This window comes from Suricata suricatta, chromosome 15 (assembly GCF_006229205.1).
Source record: "Suricata suricatta isolate VVHF042 chromosome 15, meerkat_22Aug2017_6uvM2_HiC, whole genome shotgun sequence".
Classification (NCBI taxonomy): Eukaryota; Metazoa; Chordata; class Mammalia; order Carnivora; family Herpestidae; genus Suricata; species Suricata suricatta.
The window spans coordinates 67593662-67613520 of NC_043714.1; the positions used below are offsets into that span (position 1 = coordinate 67593662).

The 19859-nt window shown below is 39.2% G+C and overlaps 1 protein-coding gene across 12 annotated transcripts in view; it reads right to left on the bottom strand.

Moving 5' to 3' along the window:
• The window catches only part of FAM49B (family with sequence similarity 49 member B), a 104811-nt gene that overhangs the window by 31040 nt on the left and 53912 nt on the right, over positions 1–19859 (bottom strand). For 2 of the 12 annotated variants that reach the window (XM_029924086.1, XM_029924085.1), the window contains one exon: positions 518–600. The exons of 2 other annotated variants lie outside the window; for them this stretch is intronic. In XM_029924086.1, the coding sequence (XP_029779946.1) occupies positions 518–590 (73 nt within the window). In that variant the 5' untranslated portion in view covers positions 591–600. Of the gene's footprint in view, positions 1–517; positions 604–3940; positions 4049–10023; positions 10183–10932; positions 10993–14742; positions 14825–19859 lie in introns of those variants that run through there. 8 more of the 12 variants (XM_029924081.1, XM_029924077.1, XM_029924075.1 and 5 more) reach the window with 6 other exon arrangements.

Sequence of the window (19859 nt, forward strand, 5' to 3'; positions counted from 1 at the left end):
AAATATTAAGAGTTTTGGCCACAGCTCACCTTTGCATTTCATCTTAATATAGCAGAATATTCAACTTACTTCCTGCATGCCATTTAATAAAGCATATTTTTCTAACCAAATTTGGAGGATTTATAAATTTGTGGAAGTTGTTTAAAGTATTGATTCTGGATATGCAGCACGATTCTGATTTTTTATAAAATTATCACAGGATTCTGAGCAAACAGATTGCTGGGCATAGTCACCAAGGCATACTGTTAGAATGTTCATCATAAGGCTGCTTGCTTCATGGACTAATGAAAGGACAGCACTGGCTACAGACTCAACATGATTTTAGCAAATGAAAAACTAAAGAATTATACATATGATGGTGATGTTTGCCTACGATTAAGAAAAAAATCATGCAAACTTTGTTTGATCCCCATATTTTATCAACAGATATTCGGGCCAGCCTTCACTGTGGTGTGAGTATAGTTCATCTTTCACCTTTACCATTATGCACCAGCTGTGAAGGGCTAAAGAGACTTACTTTCAAAGTCCAAGAAAAAATGTGCTGCATTGTGGTCTATGTCCCTGGTTAGCACCTTAATGAGATTACCCATGCCAGCAAACCTAAAAATAAAAATGGCAACATCATTTAGTTCCAGTAAAAAAATTTTAAGCAGAGGCCTGGGATTCGGCAAAGGCTGGCTTGCTCATAATTACCAACAGGTGCAGGTTTATATACTTCTGGCATTGAAAATTTGGAACAACAAAAGCACATTTGGCTCTGAGTTTATAGCTCTTGTCCCTCTTTTCCACATATCAAAAAAGTTACATAAAACAAGATTGGAAAAAAGATTAGATATTTTTACATATTACTTGCAATATTTACATTTGATGAATATCTATGCTAGTGTTACTCCTTTAAAATGTTTGAGGCATATATTCTCAATTTAAATGAACATCAAAAACAGATCTCTCAAATAAGTAGACTGAGACCTTTATTTTTAAGTAATAGGGATAGTTTCCTTCTTGCAGAATCAAACCCTACTGGGAATACTAGGAAGATGGTATTCAAACCACATTTAATCACTAAAGACTAAAGAAAGTTATAAACTGATGACCCATTTAAAAATCTTTACTGCACATAAACCAATATTTCTTATATCTTCTATACTCCTAAGGTGAATCAGACTTTTCATTAACTCATAGACTGATAATTCAATAGTATCAACTATATACAACCATATGAAGCATGTAACTTGGAAGTTAACACAGCAAACAAGCAAAAGGGAGCCAGTAATCATCATAACTTAGTAAGTTTGCAGAGAAGGAATAGTAAAAATAAAGCATTGGCATAAATCTTGTACCAAAATTTGCCATGACTCAGTGAGAATGAAGGTGGAAGGAGGTATCAGGAACATCCCAGGAAACCAAGTTCAAACCTTGAAGGTGCAGTAACTCTACGGAAGGTAGACTATGAGATCAAAGGCACCCCACATCCTCCCCTAGCCCAGTTACAATATTTTTTCTCCCAATATTGAACAGTTGGCAAATATGAATAAAACAAAAACATAAAAGTAGCAGTATTTTCATCAATGAAAGAATACATCTTATTATTCACCCCCATTCCAAAAATATCTGAAAAGAGTTAGGACTTTCGGCCACCTGTGCTGTCCCTGCTCCTCTTCCTCCACCTACTCCCAGGGTAATGGCATAGGTACCTAACTTTACACTTCCCGAAGAGGAAGTAACAGCATACGCGTAACAGTTATTTGCTTTAAAGGTCAAAGTGTGGCAGACACACACACTTCTTAGAAAATGTTAAAATTTATTCACAATTGTTAAATTCACAAATGTTAAATTTATTTACAAATATGATAAATACTGAAGAGTCCTCTCTTTTAAAACAATATTCCTCCAAAGGGAGAGGCCAGAATTTATCTTATTTTTGATATTAAAATCCTTATTACACAGAACTTCATTGGAAAGATTTTGTACAATGTCTTACACTGAGATTAAACTAAGGGAAATATTTCATCTTAATTACATTATACACTGTAAAAGTTTAATTCTAAGCTTTTATACAAGGAAAGTACAAGCATTTTTCCAAAATCATCACCTCTAAAAAAAATCTCATACTCGTTACCAAATTTACTCAAGAATTACTTTTCTCCTTTGAAACCATTTGGAAACAGAAGATCTCACAGCTTTAATTTATGGGATATTTGTTTCCAAACATATATAAATTCCCTCACTAACAAGAACTGAGACCAAATATACAAAGAATTAATTACCTAATGGTATCAAAACTTCAACTACAGATGAAAAATATGCATAAGAAAGAACCGTAATGGTCTTTCCGAGGAAAAAGGCAGCACATCATCAGGTGGTTAAGTGTGTACTCTATGGAATCAGAGCAGAATCCTAACTCTAACTGACAAGCCGTCTGACCTTGAGGATGCTAATTAATCTTTCTGGGACTCATTTTCTTCATCAGTAAAACATACATATTAGAGAAACTACTTTAAAGGGTTATTTGGAGAGCTCGACTTTGGATAAACACTGACTTATCAGCATAGTATCTGGCACACAAAATGCATTCAATAACAGACTGACTGTTGTTGTCACTGTAACCTGAAAATCACAAACTCACTCTTAAAAAATGATAGCTCTACTTCTTTAATACAAACCAGAGTCAAGTTATTAACGAATTTCAATGTTATAAATCAGAGTAAATAACAAAGCCCACGTTTAGCCCATTTTTGTTAAGAAATGTCCTACGAGATCACCATCAGGTACAGGGAGGAAGGGAGATTAGGTTTCCTTACCTTTTTACTTGGATGCATATAGTCGATCCTCGAGGAAAATAATCAGAATTGGCCAAGTTTGTCTGCTCCATTTTCCTACATCTCCCTATGTAAACTTCTTCCACTATTTGGTCCTGTCCTTCTTTCAAGGCACCCTAGCATAATGTGACCCCAAACCTCTCAGAGTGCATCGTACTTGGTCCTGACCTATTCATTCTCCACAAATATCTAGAATTTCTTACCTTTTCATCCCAAACACAGATGCTTAGTTTGAAAATGGCCCAGCTTATCTGGTACAGGTTTTTCAACCTCAGCAATATTAACATTTGGGGCTGAATAATTCTTTTGCGGAGAAGAGTCTGTCTAATACTATAGGATCTTCACCAACATCTCAGGCCTATTTGTACTACAGGCCACCAGTAACCCAACACACTAGTTATGACGACAAAAAAATCTCAAGATTTTGCCCAACGTTCCGGGAAGACTCATCCCTGGTTGAGAGCCACTGATGCAGTACAGTAGAACTGCAGACCGCTGCAAAGTCTCCTTACCATCCAACACCCAAGATGGGTCTAAGAGCCAAACCACATTACGTGTGTCTCTTTGAACAAAAACTCATGGAATTTGGGGGGCCAGGCTGGCTCAATTGGAGAAGCATGCAACTCTTGATCTCAGGGTCATGAGTTCAAGCCCCATGTTAGGTGTACAGAGTACTTAAATAATTTTTAAAAGAAACTTTCTTAATGTTTATTTATTTTTGAGACAGAGAGAGAGCATAAGTGGATGAGGGACACCGAGAGAGGGAGATACAGAATCCAAAGCAGGCTCCAGGTTATGAGCTGTCAGCACAGAGCCTGATGCGGGGTTCAAACTCACAAACTATGAGATCATGACCTGAGCTGAAGTTGGACACTCAACCAGCTGAGCTGAGCCGCCGAGGCCCCCCCAAAATAAGTAATTTCTTAAAAATTCATTGAATTTTTCAAAAATCTGAAAACAGTTCACTATAATACTATCAGTTGTCATATCTTTTTAATAATGATAAACAAAACCATATCCTTGTCTTGCATAGTTTAGCTCTTTAGGCAAAAACAAAACAAACAAAAAGCCCCCACCATCCCCTGACTGCAGCAAATAAGAGATGGTAGCTAAGTGTCAACCTGTCAGCTCCGGTAGACACCAGACGGCACAGGTTCAAACTCCAACTCTGCCATTTCCTTCCAAGCTCCGTGACTGTAGTCAAGTTTCCTAATTTCTCCGTGCCTCATCTGTAAATTATGCATAATATGAATATCCACTGCAGAGGGTTCCTAAAATCATTAAACGAGTTAATGGAAGCAAAAACATTTAGTGACCATGCCTGGCAATCTCTCTGCCGCAGAACCCATGGAATGTGTGTGGCTGCCCTATTTCCTACCGTAGAGGAAGCCAGTCTGTGACTAAAGGAGAAAGCCAGCATGCACTAGAGAAAGTGTCCGAAGGTCCTGACATCATTAATTTCTATTTCCATTTGTTCCTGAATTCTAGCTGCCATTTCCCTCAGTTTAGCTGCTAGATTTTCCTCTGGTTTTAAGATATTACCTAGTCTCTTTGAGTCAATTTCCTTTTTTACCTGTTTAGTTGACATGGGTTTCTGTCATTTACTTCTAATAAAGTTATAGTAAGATTTAGACGTTTCAGATTAATAAATGTGACACAAAAGATACTAAAAGATATCAAAGATTTTTCAGATTATATAGAACTTGGGTCAAAATATTTGATATACTTCAGAAGCACCACTTCAAAATAAATATTATAATTTAGAATAATAAACTGCGAGTCTTACAACATCCGAATTTAGGAAAGAAAAATCTATAAAGATTCTCTTTCAAATTACTTGCATTATAAACCCTGGATTAAACTAAATATTATAAGTGTTTACTAAAAAGCTAAAAAGAAATGTAACACACAGAAACCAGATCCAGGTTATTTCAAGTAAAATTTTGTGACTGTGAGCTCTTACATTGTATGTATATGTTTTAGAGTTCTTGAGTTATCTGGAACTTCTTCTTCCCCACCTATAGCCTGTCAAATGTATTTCTGAGCTCATGAAAGGCACTTAATAAATACATTAGACCATTTTCCTGTAAAACATTTGAAAAGAAGTTTCTTTAATTAGAGTAGTAGCCAAGAGAAACACAACTATATGTTAATATACTATTCCTTCCCTTTCTAGAAAATTCCTAAGAGATGTTGCTTCATTTACTCTTTTCAGCTCAGGGGCTTTATAATGCTGTCTCTTCTGACTAGAATGCTAGTTGCAAAGATGTTCCCATGGCTGCCGCCCCCCCGCCCCCCGCCTTCTTCAGGCCCCAACTCAAATGTCCCCTCTTCCGACTGGTTTTGTCTGCCAACCTTTCCCACAGATACCCCTACACCCCGTTACTGTCCGTCACTTCAGCTAACTTCTTCCTTCAGCACACCTAACACAATCTGAATTACTCTATTCACTTAGTGTCCATCTCCTTCAGGTCCACTTTATAAACTCCGTATTTCTGGGTGAGGGATGAGAAAAAAGAAAAATTCATAAACATATTGATTAGCATCCCTATAAATGAGGGTTTCTTAAATTTGGCACTGTTTGCATTTGAACCACAGAATTCACTGTGGGGCTGTCCTGGGCCCTGCAGGATGCTCAAGCAGCACTCCAGGCCTCTACCCACTAGACCCCTGATATCACCCCAATGCCCAGCTGAAATAACCAGCAACACCTCCAGATGTTGTCAAGTATCTCCTAGGGAACAGTTAGGAGCCTCTATTTTAAACATATGGCCGCTAACATAAAGCACATCCTCATGCATCTCCAATCAAACTACTCTCCCACTTCACCAGGTGACCATTCCACAAGACTTTATTTTTAATCTCAAACCTCTCACAATCTATCCTCCATCCTCACGTGCAAGAAATGACCTCACTACATCATTTACAGAAAAAAGAAAAATAATCATCTACTGCTCTTTCTACCACCCTTTCCTCATCAGTAACCACCCAGTCTCCCCTCTGCACCTGTTCCTGAGACACAACCTGGGTCTCCTTCTCAAGGGTACATGTCTCCTCTACACTGCCTTGCCGGCCCTCTTTTTGTAAATGATCCATTTATTTTTAGGTTTACTTATTTATTTTTTGAGAGAGTAAGAGCAAGGAGGGGAGGAGCAGAAGAGAGGGAAAGGGAGATTCATTCCCATGCATCCGCACTATCAAGTGCAGAGCTCGATGGGGCTTGAAATCACAAACTATGAGCTCACGACCTGAGCCGAAATCAAGAGTCGGATGTTTTACTGACTGAGCCGCCCTGGCAGGTGCCCCCTTGCCTGCCCTCGGTTACAGCAAGAACTTGCCGTATAAGCTACCTGTAGTTATTTTGTTCTACTTTTTACTTCTCCCTCTCAACTCATTCCAATCTGCCTGTTATTCCCACCAATACAAAGCAGCTGGTCCCTGCCAAGGTCCTGCATCTGGCTAAATCCAAAGGGCAATTCTGACACTTCAATTTACTGGATCTCTTACAGCCTTTGACCCAGTTTGTCACACACCTTCCTGAAATAGTTTCTTCATCTAACATTTAGGACAACCCCTTTTCCTGAGTTTCTTTCCTACTTTATGGCTTTTCTTTTTCCATCCCCTTCCCTTTGGCATCCGTAGTTACTTCTATCTTAAACAAAACAAAAAATTACCTTGACTGTGCTTCCCTCACCAGTTTCCACCATATTCCATGCTTCTTTTTGCAACAAAATTCCTTAAGAGAATTGCTTACACTCATCTTTTCTCTCTCTCCATCTCTGCTAAACCCTCTCCAACCTGGCTTTCGCCCAACCACGCACCAACACAGCTGTTCTGGCAAGGTCACCAGAGGAGCTGCTCGTTACTAATTCCGATGGTCAGATCTCAAGTCCTCACTCACTTCCTCGTCAGCATCACCTGACACAGCCAACACCCCTCCTCCTCCTCCATACACTTTCTTGTCAGCTTAGAGGACACCCTACCCGCCCCTTTCACTGCCGGACCAGCCTTGGACCAGCCTTGTTCGTGCTGCCCTCACCCCCTGCCAGGATTCCTTCATGAGCTCCTAACTGCTTCTACTTTTGTGTCCTATTACAATTGCTTTTTTTTTTTTTTTTACAAGAGGCAAAGCAATCTCTTAAAAACATAAAGCAACCATATCCTTTCTCTGCTCAAAAACATATAATGGCTTACTGACACATTCAGAATAAAATCCCAACTTCCTACCAGGTCCTACAAAACCCTACATGACCTGTCTGTCCCTGGCTCCCTCGGCCCTCACCTCCCATAGTTCTCCACAACAGCCTGTTGCCGTCTCTCTAACACAGCAGGATGTCTCTCCTTTGGAAGCTCTGTACCTTTTTCCCGAACCTTGGAACATTCTGTCCACAGACCTTCAAGCGACAAGCTACCTTCAAGCGACAAGCTACTGTACTTCACTGAGGTCACTGCTTAATTAGACTACTCAGAGAGGCCTTCCTTGACTAACACATCCTCTTCCCAGACCGGTGCTTGCCACCATCCAGCACAGATTTCTACCTTCCTCTACTTGCTGGCGGCAGTGCGAGGGGCACTTCTAAGCAAGCAGGGGCTCTGCTGTATACGCCACCCCACCCCCAGCACCTGGAACAATGCTTGAGGATGATGTAGGTAGCCACTGATATTTGATGAATAAATGAATGACTGCAAAAAGCACAGAAAACAATAATCTGTGAAGTGTTTAAGTGTTCCAAGAAAAGGAGAGGAAAAACCAAAATAAATACTGACAACTGAAAACTGAGAAAGAATGAACGAAAGAACCTGAGAATTTAGAAAGAGCACGTTTTCCCAGTCAGATGAACGAAGTCTGTCTCGCTCACTCTCTCAGTAAAAGCCAGTAGGCTCATGTGCAACTAGTAAGAATTTCTGAAATGTTAAACATGAGAGAAATAAAGTGATAGGAATATACAGAAGGTTGAGTATCAAGAAAGCCTACAGTATGTCCAAATAACAAAGCAAAAACATAATATTCTTCCAGAACCATAAAAATGGCTCCAAAGTAAAAATAAAGACCTGCCTAGATCATAATTCTCATCTTCGTAAAATTGAAGAGCATTCTGAACATTAAAAAGTTTTTTTAAAGCTTGGACAATGTGGGTTTGAGTTTTATTTAGTTTCCTTCAAACCATAAGTCTTCCCCAAAAAGTCCTATCTGAGAACTCTTCAAATCTGAGAAAGAATTAAAGAGTGTCCATTCTGCTCTGTCAAAATTTTACAAGGAAAACAAGCTCCAATATCAAGCTAAAATCCATTTTCATCTTCAACACAGAAAGTGAATAAAAAACAAAAAGAAATATGATAAAGTTGTTTAAAAAAGAGAGATAATGAAAAACATACTTTGTTCTAAAAAACTTTACAACAGATTTTATAAGAATGCTTTAAAAGAATTCCATATCTTCCAATTCACAGTGACTAAAAATGTGTGAATGAGAAAAACTTATCAAAACAAAAATAAAAACTGCCAACTACTTTTAGTGTTGAAGACCAAGAACTACTTGTATTTACCTAAGCTCTGAATCCTAGGCAAAAAGGTCTTCTAGAAAATATAGTACTATAAAATGTTGCTGACTTATATTCTGTTGTGCATAAAAACATTATTTAATATTAAATATGCTATTTCTCTCTATCATCAGACATGTAGGTCTGTAGAAACAACGAGAAGACTTTGAAATTGACAAGTCGGTGGGTTAATGTGGAATTCAACCACATTTCTGCTTTGTCTGCCAAGAAATTTCTGGTTCTCATACAACATGTACCATGGATCTGAAGAAGTATTAACAGAATGGAAAATAAGTAATGAAAAATATGATCCAGGTTTCACTGACGGTGGCACACACATGATGAAGGAAGGCAGGCCAAAAGCAGCTGAGTAGTCACAAACTTAAGCTTTGTTCACACTCTTCAGCTATGTGTTCAGAAACTAATTATAATACCATAAAATAAAATATATTTTGCATAAGCAAAAATATAGTGAGTCACTTTCATAATTCCAAAACAAACCACCATATATATATACAGGAGACTGTGGAGTTATTTTGTCATTTACTCAGTCAAGCACCTAAGTACATGTTAAAATATCTACGTTAACAGGAGAAAAAATTAATATTGCACTCTGAATAACACTGCCAACAGAAACAAAATTACTAATAAGCAATGGTTCTTTCAGAGAAAGTAATTCACCTGCTGGAACCTGTTTAAGAAATAACTAAACTGTCGGGCTCTTAGAGAGTAATTACAAAATACAAATTACAAAAATACAGGACATATGATGGAATGATCGTTCTCATCAATCCACTACACAGAAAAGCTTACAGTTAGGTGAATGCGAAGTTGAAAGGCAGGTAGAAATTGACGGTGTTGCTATCCTGCAAGTCAGTTACAAAACTCCAATGCCAGACTTCTAGATCTAAGGTTTAATGATAAACATTTTGCAAGTGACTGCATAAAGCACCAAGTACAAGCTAAAATAGCAGAGGCTTCAAAAATTTTTGAATAGTATCAACAATCTCACTCAGCACATCTGCTTCTGAAACTATGCAGATACCATCCCCCTCTAATACTGTACCAAATCTTTTTTGGAGAACTCCTTCTGTGAAACTACATCATCACCATTTGAAAGCAAATGTTGATTTAATTTTGCAAATGGACAGTAGAGTGACTCCAGGAGTAATCTAGCAGTTGACAACAGTATTAAGAACAAAATTATTTTCAGTATGTCAAACTTTTAAAATCTGACTGTTGGGGCGCCTGGGTGGCTCAGTTGGCTAAGCATCCAGCTTCGGCTCAGGTCCTGATCTCATGGTTCATGGGTTCAAGCCCTGCATCAGGCTTTGTGCTGACAGCTAGCTCAGAGTCTGGAGCCTGCTTCAGATTCTGTGTCTCCCTCTCTCTCTGACCCTCCCCTGCTCCCAGTGTCTCTCTCTGTCTCTCAAATATAAATTAAAAAAAAATTTTTTTTAATCTGTTAAAATTAACATTGTAAAAAGTTAAATTTGATAAATTTTCAGATTAATATATCCCAGATTAATGTTCTATATGATTTTTGGCTTGGGCTTTAGCTGAATATTGACCTTATTGGCCAAACATGTATTTGGTGCAGCTTCAATAAAAGCACACAAAGTAAATCTTCAACATGGCACAGAGTAAATATCCAATAAATACCTACTGAATTAATTGAAGAACTGTAAACAGGTGAGGTCCAGTGGCATTTCTTTTACTTGAAGGATCAGTTAGGTACACAACAATTTAAAGGAGAGATATAATCACAACTCCTTAGCTTCTAACATGTCTGCAGCTCACATTAGGAACACAGCGGTTGACTGTACTGGTGGAAAACCAATAGATGAGTGCCATTAAAATGGAGAGAAATAGCAACTCAAACAAGCCTACCAATAAAGCACTTATAATAATTATCCTGACATTATACTATCTGCTCTAGTGATTGCACTACAAACACACATCACACCTGGACCGTCTCGTACCTTCGTCTCCAATTCTTTCTGCCCCCTTCTTCCCAATGAGAGAAGCTCTAAACAGGATCATTGTTCTAGCACAATGATGATGACTGGGCAACAAATATTTGTTCAATAAAAGGATAACCAAGACTTCCCTTTTTCTCTTGTCCCTGTTGTTCTGATCTTTACGTGCTAAACATGTTTAAGCAGAACCTAAGCTCCCAGGACTTGAGCTTTCTTCCCACTCCTGGTTCCACCACACTTGATAAAAATAAGGAGACTGAGCATCCCCTCTGGGACTCTGTATTCACAGGGGTTTTCCCTATCACCTGCACTCCTAAGACTATCTGAGCATGAGCTATCTAAGAACTCAAGTCCTGAAAGCATGAAAACAGTGGCACTGTACTTAAATCAACAAAGACATTTGAATACGGTGTAGTCAAAAAGACGGACTGTGACAGTTAATTTACACTCACCCCCAAGCCCATACTTCTATAATTTGCTTTTATCGTTAAGACTAAGAAGCTGAAGAGTGTATTTCTTAGACTACTTTGTCAGCTGGCTTCTCATTGGGCCCCATCAACTCTAAGGAAATTGGAAGGTGGTAAGAAAAAAGGTACCTGTTTGGGGGCAACTGGCTCACTCAATCAGAAGAACACGCAACTCTTGATCTCAGGGTCCTGTGTTCGAGCCCCACGTTGGGTAGAAGAGATTACTTAAATAAGTAAAACTTCAAAAAAAAAGAATACGGTCTCTCTTTGTTTCTCAAGTTCTGTCAGCATTTCCTGTCATCAAAAGCTGGCTATGGCTGTAGGCTCAAGCTTCCTGGGGAATGCCTACCAGTGCCTGGCCCCTTTAGAAGTCTGAGCTTCCAGACTTATAGAGTCCCTCCTTTGAGCTCCAAAATTCTGCCAAACCTACCTTTCCCCTACTTTCCCTCCAGCTCTAGAAGTGACATATGCTTCCTGTGGTTACCATTAATATCTTAGTTACCGCATGTGACATAATATGTATTTGGTCTTTACCGCCCCCTCCCCCATGCTTAACCCAGAGCTCCTAAATCCCTTGGATATGGGGGATGAAAGCAGCATCTTTTACTTTAATGAGTCCCCCAGATAGCTTCAAGATGAGGGCTGGATGCCAGAGAGACCAAGGCATACTTAGGCTTCAGCCCTATTTCCTATCCTCTGGTGAGGGGAGAGGGACTGGAGATTGGATTGATCACCGATGGCCAACGATTTATAATCAGTCATGTCTACATAATGGGACCTCCATAAAACCCCTAAATGACGGAGTCCTAGGAAATTCTAGATTGGTAAATGCATCCACATGGGAAGGGAACATGTCCCAACTCCATGGGGACAGAAGCCCCTATGCTCAGGACACTTTCAGACCTCCCTCTATGTACCTCTTCATCTGGTTGTTCATTTGTACCCTTTATAAACTCCTTTATAATAAACTGGTACTGGTAAAAGTAATGTCAGCGGAGGAGGGAGTCATGGGAATCCCCAGAACTTTTCACAGCTGGGTGGTCAGAAGTATAGGAGGCTTAAGACTTGGGAATGGCATCTGGAGTGGGATGGACTCGTGCAGGATGAAGCCCTTAACCTAAGGAGTCTGCACACCAACTCTCCATAGAGTCAGAATCAAAATGAACTGGAGGTCACCCAGTTGGTGTCTGGACAGAAAAGCCCCACACCTTTGGTATCAAAAGGGGTTTTGGAAAACAGTTCAGAATTAATGTCAGCAGTATTGTGAGTAAAAACACCCACACCTCAACATCCTCTTTTTGCTCAGGCTTCCAACATTTATATAAATAAACCCTTATGTTAAATCCCTTTTTAAGATACCTAGCACAGTTTCTGCTATTCTGGTTGAAATCTGATATAGAGGAAGTTCTAGTGAGTAGCTTAATCCTTACCTTTACCAACAGTATCTAATCTATCATCATCAGGTACTAGTGTGTAGCTATTAATAAAGTGATCCTTTGATTTCCCTTCCTTTGTAAAATGTAAAGGAGGAGAAGCAAGATTCAGGTATTACTAGGTGCCCACCCATAATACCGCCACGGAAGTACTAAAATCTCACCATAAATCCCTAGCCCATGTCAAGAACAATGTGTTAGTCTAGTAATTACATGGAAAAAAAACATTACTTGTCTTAAAGAAACATGACATAAACGAACAATAGAATAGAAATTGGGAGACTTGATTTCTAGTCTTGACACTCACAAAACATATGACGACTCTATAGAAGTCAGTACTTGTTAGACTGAATCTTTCACATTGCTTCTGGCTAGGACTATATATGTTACACGGCATCTTTCCAAATGCTGACATCTAGTGGGTACACTTAGATTTAGTATGATTTTAAAATGAAAACTCTTATTTACACTATTTTTTAAATGTTTATTTATTTTTGAAGAAGAGAGCGTGAGCAGAGGAGAGGCCACAGAGGGAGGGACACAGAATCCGAAGCAGGCTCCAAGCTCTGAGCTGTCAGCACAAAGCCCCATGCGGGGCTTGAACCCACAAACTGTGAGATCATGACCTGAGCCAAAGTCAGACGCTTAACCGACTGAGCCACCCAGGCGCTCCTGACACTATTTTAAATAAAAGACTTCCTGGCCAAGTGCAATAAACACACCAATTAGGAGACAAATGCGGTTCCCTAAATGGAAGTGAACCATGTAAGTTAGTATTACATTAGATTGTCATGGCATCTCTGAGCCTGATTCAGGGATTATTAGTAATGGTACTCTTCCATGCCTCCAGCCATTAATAATTAAACCACCAATGCAAATGACTGCCTGAGGTGTAGATTTAAAAGAAATGCTTCTTGCTACAATGTCTTACATCAGGTATAGACAGGGAATGAGAAAACTGATACAAAGTTCCCAGTAGTTTAAGAAATTTACAGAATGGTAATGGGTATATGAAAAAAAAAAAAACACTGAAACCCAAAATTATGTATTTTATAAGGATTTACTATGAAGACTTTTCTTGAAAAAATATGGTCATTAAACATCAAAAAAAGAGTACCGTCAACTCATTTTCTTAAAATGTACCACTATTTGAAAATCCATAAAAAATATACACATGTAAATATATGTTTAAAATTCAAAGAACAATAAACACAGTATTTAAAATACTGGTTATCTCTACAGAGAGACAAGGCCATAGGACCAGGTAACTTCAAAGGTTTGGGTAACACTTCAGTTCCTCAATTACTGGTGGATTCAGGGGAGTCTTTTAGGCTTTCGCATTTACAAATAAAGGTACTCTTTCGTATGTATCAATAATTCAAAAAAATTTTAAATGTAAAGTCACTGATGCTCAAAGACATATATGACTCATTCAAAGGTGGTCGCAAAAAGCGAATGGATTGGAATTCAGGTGCCAGAGCTCTTTCCAGCACACACGAAACAATGCGCTGATGCGCCAGTACATAAAATCCTTAGCACATGTAACCCTCTGCGCACTTCAACAGCTAGCCGGTGTTTACAGTGCCTGCTGGTGGCTGCTGCTGTTGTAAATCAAACAACCTTAGCTCCTGTCTGCCAATTACTGGGACAGATACTGACTATCTGGCACTGAGCAATTCACAGACAAGTGTTAAGAAACCAGACAAGATGGTGTGGCAGGCTTTCATACAGAAGCATGCAAACAACACAACGAACATACAGAAAAAGGAACACCTAACCAAAGACCTCCCAGAAAGGGTGCTGATTCTTTTTTTTTTTTATAAATTTTTTAAATGTTTATTTATTTATTTTTGAGACAGAGAGAGACAGAGCATGAGTGGGAAGGGGGCAGAGAGAGAGGGAGACCAGAATCAGAAGCAGGCTCCAGGCTCTGAGTTGTCAGCACAGAGCCTGACCTGGGGCTTGAACCCATGAACATGAGATCATGAACTGAGCCAAAGTCGGAGGCTTAACCAACTGAGCCACCCAGGTGCCCTGAAAGGCTGCTGATTCTTAAGTCCTTCTTGTTTTCTATTTTTTTATTAGAAAATAATTTAAACATAAAAAAATGTATCCACATACTGTACCACCCAGATCATGTGTGTGTGTGTGCGTGCGTGCACGTCACATTTGTGACTGAACAGCTTCTTCCTTTTCAAATTTTTTATTTAAATTCTAGTTAGCTAACATATAGTATCATATTGTTTTCAGGCCACTCAAATTAAAGCAATGGCATTTTGCCATATTTGCCTCAGAGGCCTCCCTGCAATTTTGTGCAGTTAACCTCCCAATCTTCTCCAACCAACTTTCCTCTTCTCCATCTCCTAAAGGTAATCTTAAAAGTATGTTTCCTTCCCAAACATATTTTAAAATTTTTACTGTGAAGGTATATATTCATAAACAATACAGCATTGTTCGGCTTCAATTTGCATAAATGCTGTATAGTACATATTCCCTTAAAACCCACCTCTCATACGCAATGGTGTTTTGAGAATGATCCATGTTCACTTACTGAGATGTCACACACTACTCCACAGTTCAGTGAAATCCTATTGAGAAACAATGACTTCTTAATTTTTCTCTAATAACAAAGAATGCTTTATGCATATCCTTTCACATATACTTATGCCCATGTACAAGAGTTTCCACCAGAAAGCAGTCTAGAAATTAAAAGGCGACCGTAACTTGACTAGATTATGCCAAATTACTCTCCAAAGTTCTTCTATCCATTCACTGTTCCACCAGTAAAGATTTCTTCTCTCTCATCCTCAAAAACCTCAAACTTTGAATTTTAGACCATGAAATATCTCACTGATGTTTTCATTTATATTTCTTGATTACCAGTAAAAATGTGCCTATATCTCTATGTTTATAGGACATCTGTAAAATGTGTATTCACATCCTTCGTAACTTGTAGCATTTATTTTTCTGGTATCTCTCCCACACCGACCTTTCTATATACACTGTCCCCTGTACTGCTGGGCTTAGCTTCTGTAAATGACATCCTTGCCAGCTGTTAGGTTACGTCAGTAAGAGGCACTAGAGGGTGAGAAAGCAGGATGGAGAGAGCAGCTTCCCTGTCTCTGGTCAGGACGGCCCCCCAGCTGCGCTGAGAGCAGTCAGAGGGGGTGAGGCCAGTGTGCACCGCCCAGGCAGCCTGTGGGCTCCACTCTAGGGGTGCTGGCGGCTAATCTCTGGAAGCAGCACTATCACCCATCTTTTCTTTGCCACTCTGTCTCCTCTTCTCCTTTGCTCTCCTAGTCCAGCATCTTTGTAACCAACCCTCTATGTGAAGTTCCCTGTGTAGGGGCCCCTGAGTGGCACCTGGGTGGCTGAGTAAACAACAGACTCCTGATGTCAGCTGAGGTCATGATCAGTTGTGAGATGGAGCCCCACTCAGTGTGGGGCCTGCTTGGGATTCTCTCTCTCCCTCCGCACTTGTGTGTTCTCTCTCAAAATAAAGAAATTTAAAAATTGATTAATTAATTCTTTGCTTGAAATTCCCAGAGTGGTATGTTTTCTGAACTCACCTCCATCCTTACCCCCCCAGGTAGGCTTTAGGAATTCTAAACAGGAAATCTGGAAACCAATCTTTTGATGCTTAAACACATTGCAAATATCTCCTAGTCTGCAATGTCACAGTATCCTAGTCTTAACTTTGTTTCTATCTTTTTGTCACATGTAATCCACTTTTCTTTGTGGTCTGCTTATCATTTAAGTAATGACTCCTGAAAAAGTGCCTTAGCTATTCTTGGCCTTTTAGTTATCCATGTAACTGTCAAGTTCTACAAAAATCTTAATGGGATTTTGACTTGATTTTGCATTAAAAACACACACACAAATACCAAGACAGAACTCCCATCTTTATAATATTAACTATTTTTTCATGTAATCTATGAATATGTGATTATAAGAATATAAGATTACATGAATACATTTTTTAATGTTTATTTTTGAGAGAGAGAGAGAGTAAGTGAGAGACAGAGAGAGAGAGAGAGAGAGAGAGAAAGGGAATGTGCACGAGCAGGGAAGGGGCAGAGAACCAGGGGGACAGAGGATCCAAAGTGGGCTCCGTGCTGATAGCAGTGAGCCCAACGCAGGGCTCGAGCTCAGGAACCGTGAGATCATGTCCTGAGCCAAAGTTGGACACTCAACCAACTGAGCCACCCAGATGCCCCTACATGAATACATTTTCTATGCTAAACCATACTTGCTTTCCTGGAATCAAATTTATACAGTCATTAAAAAATAAATGAATTTTGGGATGCCTGGGTAGCTCAGTTGGTTAAGCACCTGAGTTCGCCTCAGGTCATGATCTCATGGTTCATGGGTTTGAAAAGCCCCTTGTCAGGCTCTGTGCTGACAGCCTGGAACCTGGATCCTGCTTAGGAGTCTGTGTCTCCCTCACTCTCTGCCCCTTCCCCACTCATGCTCTGTCTCTCAAAAATAAACATTAAAAAATTTTTTAATTAAAAACTAAAAAAAAAAATGTATTTCTAGATTTAATATTTTGCTTTGGATCATTTCACAAATAAGACTGACTTATACTTTTTTTCTCTCTTCTTGTGTGGTTTTCCTAGCAAGCCTATTTTATATATCAGCTCTTTCTATTCTACTGAAAAGTATAAAAGAACATGTAGGTTCGTGTCCCCTTAAAATTTGTATGTTCAAATCCTAACACCCAATGTGATTAAACCCACTGAGGTGACTAGGCCATCAGTGTGAAACCCTCATGCATGGAATTAATGTCCTCATAAAAGGGAGCCTGGATAGCTTCTTGCTCTTTCTGCCGTGTGAGGACACAGCAAGAAGACAGCTATGTATGGACTGTGAAGCGTGCCTCCCCAGGACCCAACTATGCTGGAACCAAGACCCTGGGGCTTCCAGCCTCCGGAACTGCGAGAAATAAATTTGTTATTTGTAAGCCGCCTAGTTTACTGTATTTTGTGATAGCGGCCCAAACTAAATACAACATCTGCTAAAATGGAAGACTCAAACTCGCCCACCTAACCTTAGTATGAAATCTATTTTACAACATCCGTCCCAAGCAGCCAACCAGCCGCTACTTCAATATTTCACTCTGCATGACCACACCCAGAGTCACTCATTCTGTTCTCAAATGACTTGAGTTTTAGATTTCAATTTTTGGAAATTTTCTAGAAACTTCAGCCAATGATTGAATGATGCACAATTAAGCCAACATGAACCCTGCAAAGAATCACAAAACTTGTATTAAGCTGATACTTGCCCACTTGTTAATCTCTCCTTGTTGGTCCCAGTTCTCACTGGCCTCTGAGAAGTAAACTAAACAGTCTGTGTGCCACTTGACAACCCATTAAATATTTGAAATATCTTAAAATACATTAAACTGAGGTAAAAAGAAAGTTACCCCTTAGACAATATACTCAAATAGACAAAAAGTACAAAGTATCTCCTGTCTAGTCATTAGAAGGACTGAGCTTCTGAAAGAGAATAAAGTTTAAATGGAGATATTCAGGAATATTCATCATAAGGACCTTCTTAAACATTACAGACTGAAGGCAAAAAGGGCAACAGAACCATTTTGCCCCAGCACCTTGCCATCGGCACCAAATGAAAGTAGAAACCAGTGATAGACCTCTGTGTGCCACACACGATGCTCAGTAACACACGCACAGTGTGACCTCACAAAATCCTCGACCGCTTCTGACGTTGTCTAGCGCTGCAATCCTCACTTTACTTCTGAGCAACCTGAAGGTCAGAAGGACTAAGTAACTTTCTCAACGTCAACAAATCCGTAAACAATTAAGCTGGAATTCTTACTCAGGCACATGTGCCTCCTAACAGTTCTCTCAACCATTCTGCCACATTGCTTCTTAGTCATAAATGAAAATATACACAATTCCTCCAAAAAAAGTGAAGGAAAATTTCTAAGAGTTCCCGAGAGAAATTAATTCAATACTAGTACTAAAATGTCTAAGGCATAAAATTCTCACAGGAAAAAAAATTAAAGAAGAAAGTATGAAGACTAGAAAACGATAACAAATGGTAGGAAATGTCCTTACACATTTCCCTACATTTGTCAGGCCTTTCCATTTGAGCCTGGCATGCTCAAGAATTTAATACAGTGCACAAATGTTTCCCTTGTTCCTGAACTTCAATTAAAATGATTCTCTTAAATATAATTCCTCCAGGCTCATCATAGACAGAATACAAAAACAAAATACAAATTTTCTCTTTTTGGTAATCATATCATCTTAAAGATATGTACTTGAATAATCTTTCTACATTTATAAATCAGTATCAGTATAATACTAAGAAGAATCCAGCAGACCAAAATGAATAAGTATGCTATCTAATAATTACAGATTTTAAAGTTTTGCATAGTTTTTTACTAAGGCAATATTTATATAAACCAGAGTTCAAATCACTTAACAATTCTGAATATTTTTACCACATTTCGAACACCGCTGGTAGGAGAAAGAGAAAGGAAGGAAGTGAATGGTAATAAGAAAAGGTAGAAAATCAGCCCAGAATATAGTGTTTGTGACAGGACTTGAAATCACATAGCTCAGTTCTCTAATTTTATAGAAAAAAACTGAGGACTAGAGAAACTTGATAACTTGGCAAAAGCAGCACTGTTTTTAAAAGTGGGGTCCAGTGACCTGGACAGTGCAGCCTTTGAGAACTATTTAAAATACGGCACCAGGGGCGCCTGGGTGGATCAGTCGCATAAGCATCCGACTTCAGCTCAGGTCATGATCTCGCGGTTCGTAGGTTCGAACCTTGCGTCGGGCTCTGTGCTGACAGCTCAGAGGAGGGAGCCTGTCTTCGGATTCTGTGTCTCCCTCTCTCTCTGACCCTCCCCTGCTCATGCTGTCTCTCTCTCTCTCTCAAAAATAAATAAAACATTAAAGAAAATTAAAATACGGCACCAGCAGATCACACTGACAGAACGAATCTAGTGCCACAACCAAAAAGTCCCCCACAGTCAGAAGCCCCACCACGTCCCCTTCAAGGCAAGTAATAGTGCTGTTTTTGCTCTCAGCCAAGCTTCCATAGATCTGCCATTCCCTTTATCTGTAGTCCACTGCAAGGTGCAGAACAGCCATTTGTCGAATTCAGCGGACACCATTCTAGGCTCTTCTAGCTCAGGCTGGCACATGAACACCGTACAATTCAGTTAACTACTGAGTTAACTGTAAAACACTTGGTGACTTTTCACAACTCCTGACCTTTTTTTATGATTCTGTAACACAAACATCAGACCTTACTTTTTGTGTCCTTCCTGTGGAATGTAATTATGACGTTTCTCTCATTAAATTTTCAGCATCTCAAACTGTTATTTTATTTTCTACATGTCAATTTCATGTTCCTTGAATCGAAATGTGAATTCTCTTAAGGTAGGCACTCTCCATGGCTTACCACTTATCTTCAACTATCTTTTCCACAGAACATGCTGTTTCTGTAATTATTTACCAGCAAATACAAGTTTCTTCAAAGCTACTTCAAGAACTTCGAGCCTACACCATTAGGATATTTCATAAAAGACTGCGTAACTCTACTTTTTAAAGATCAGTTATACAGAACATAAAAAAACTACAC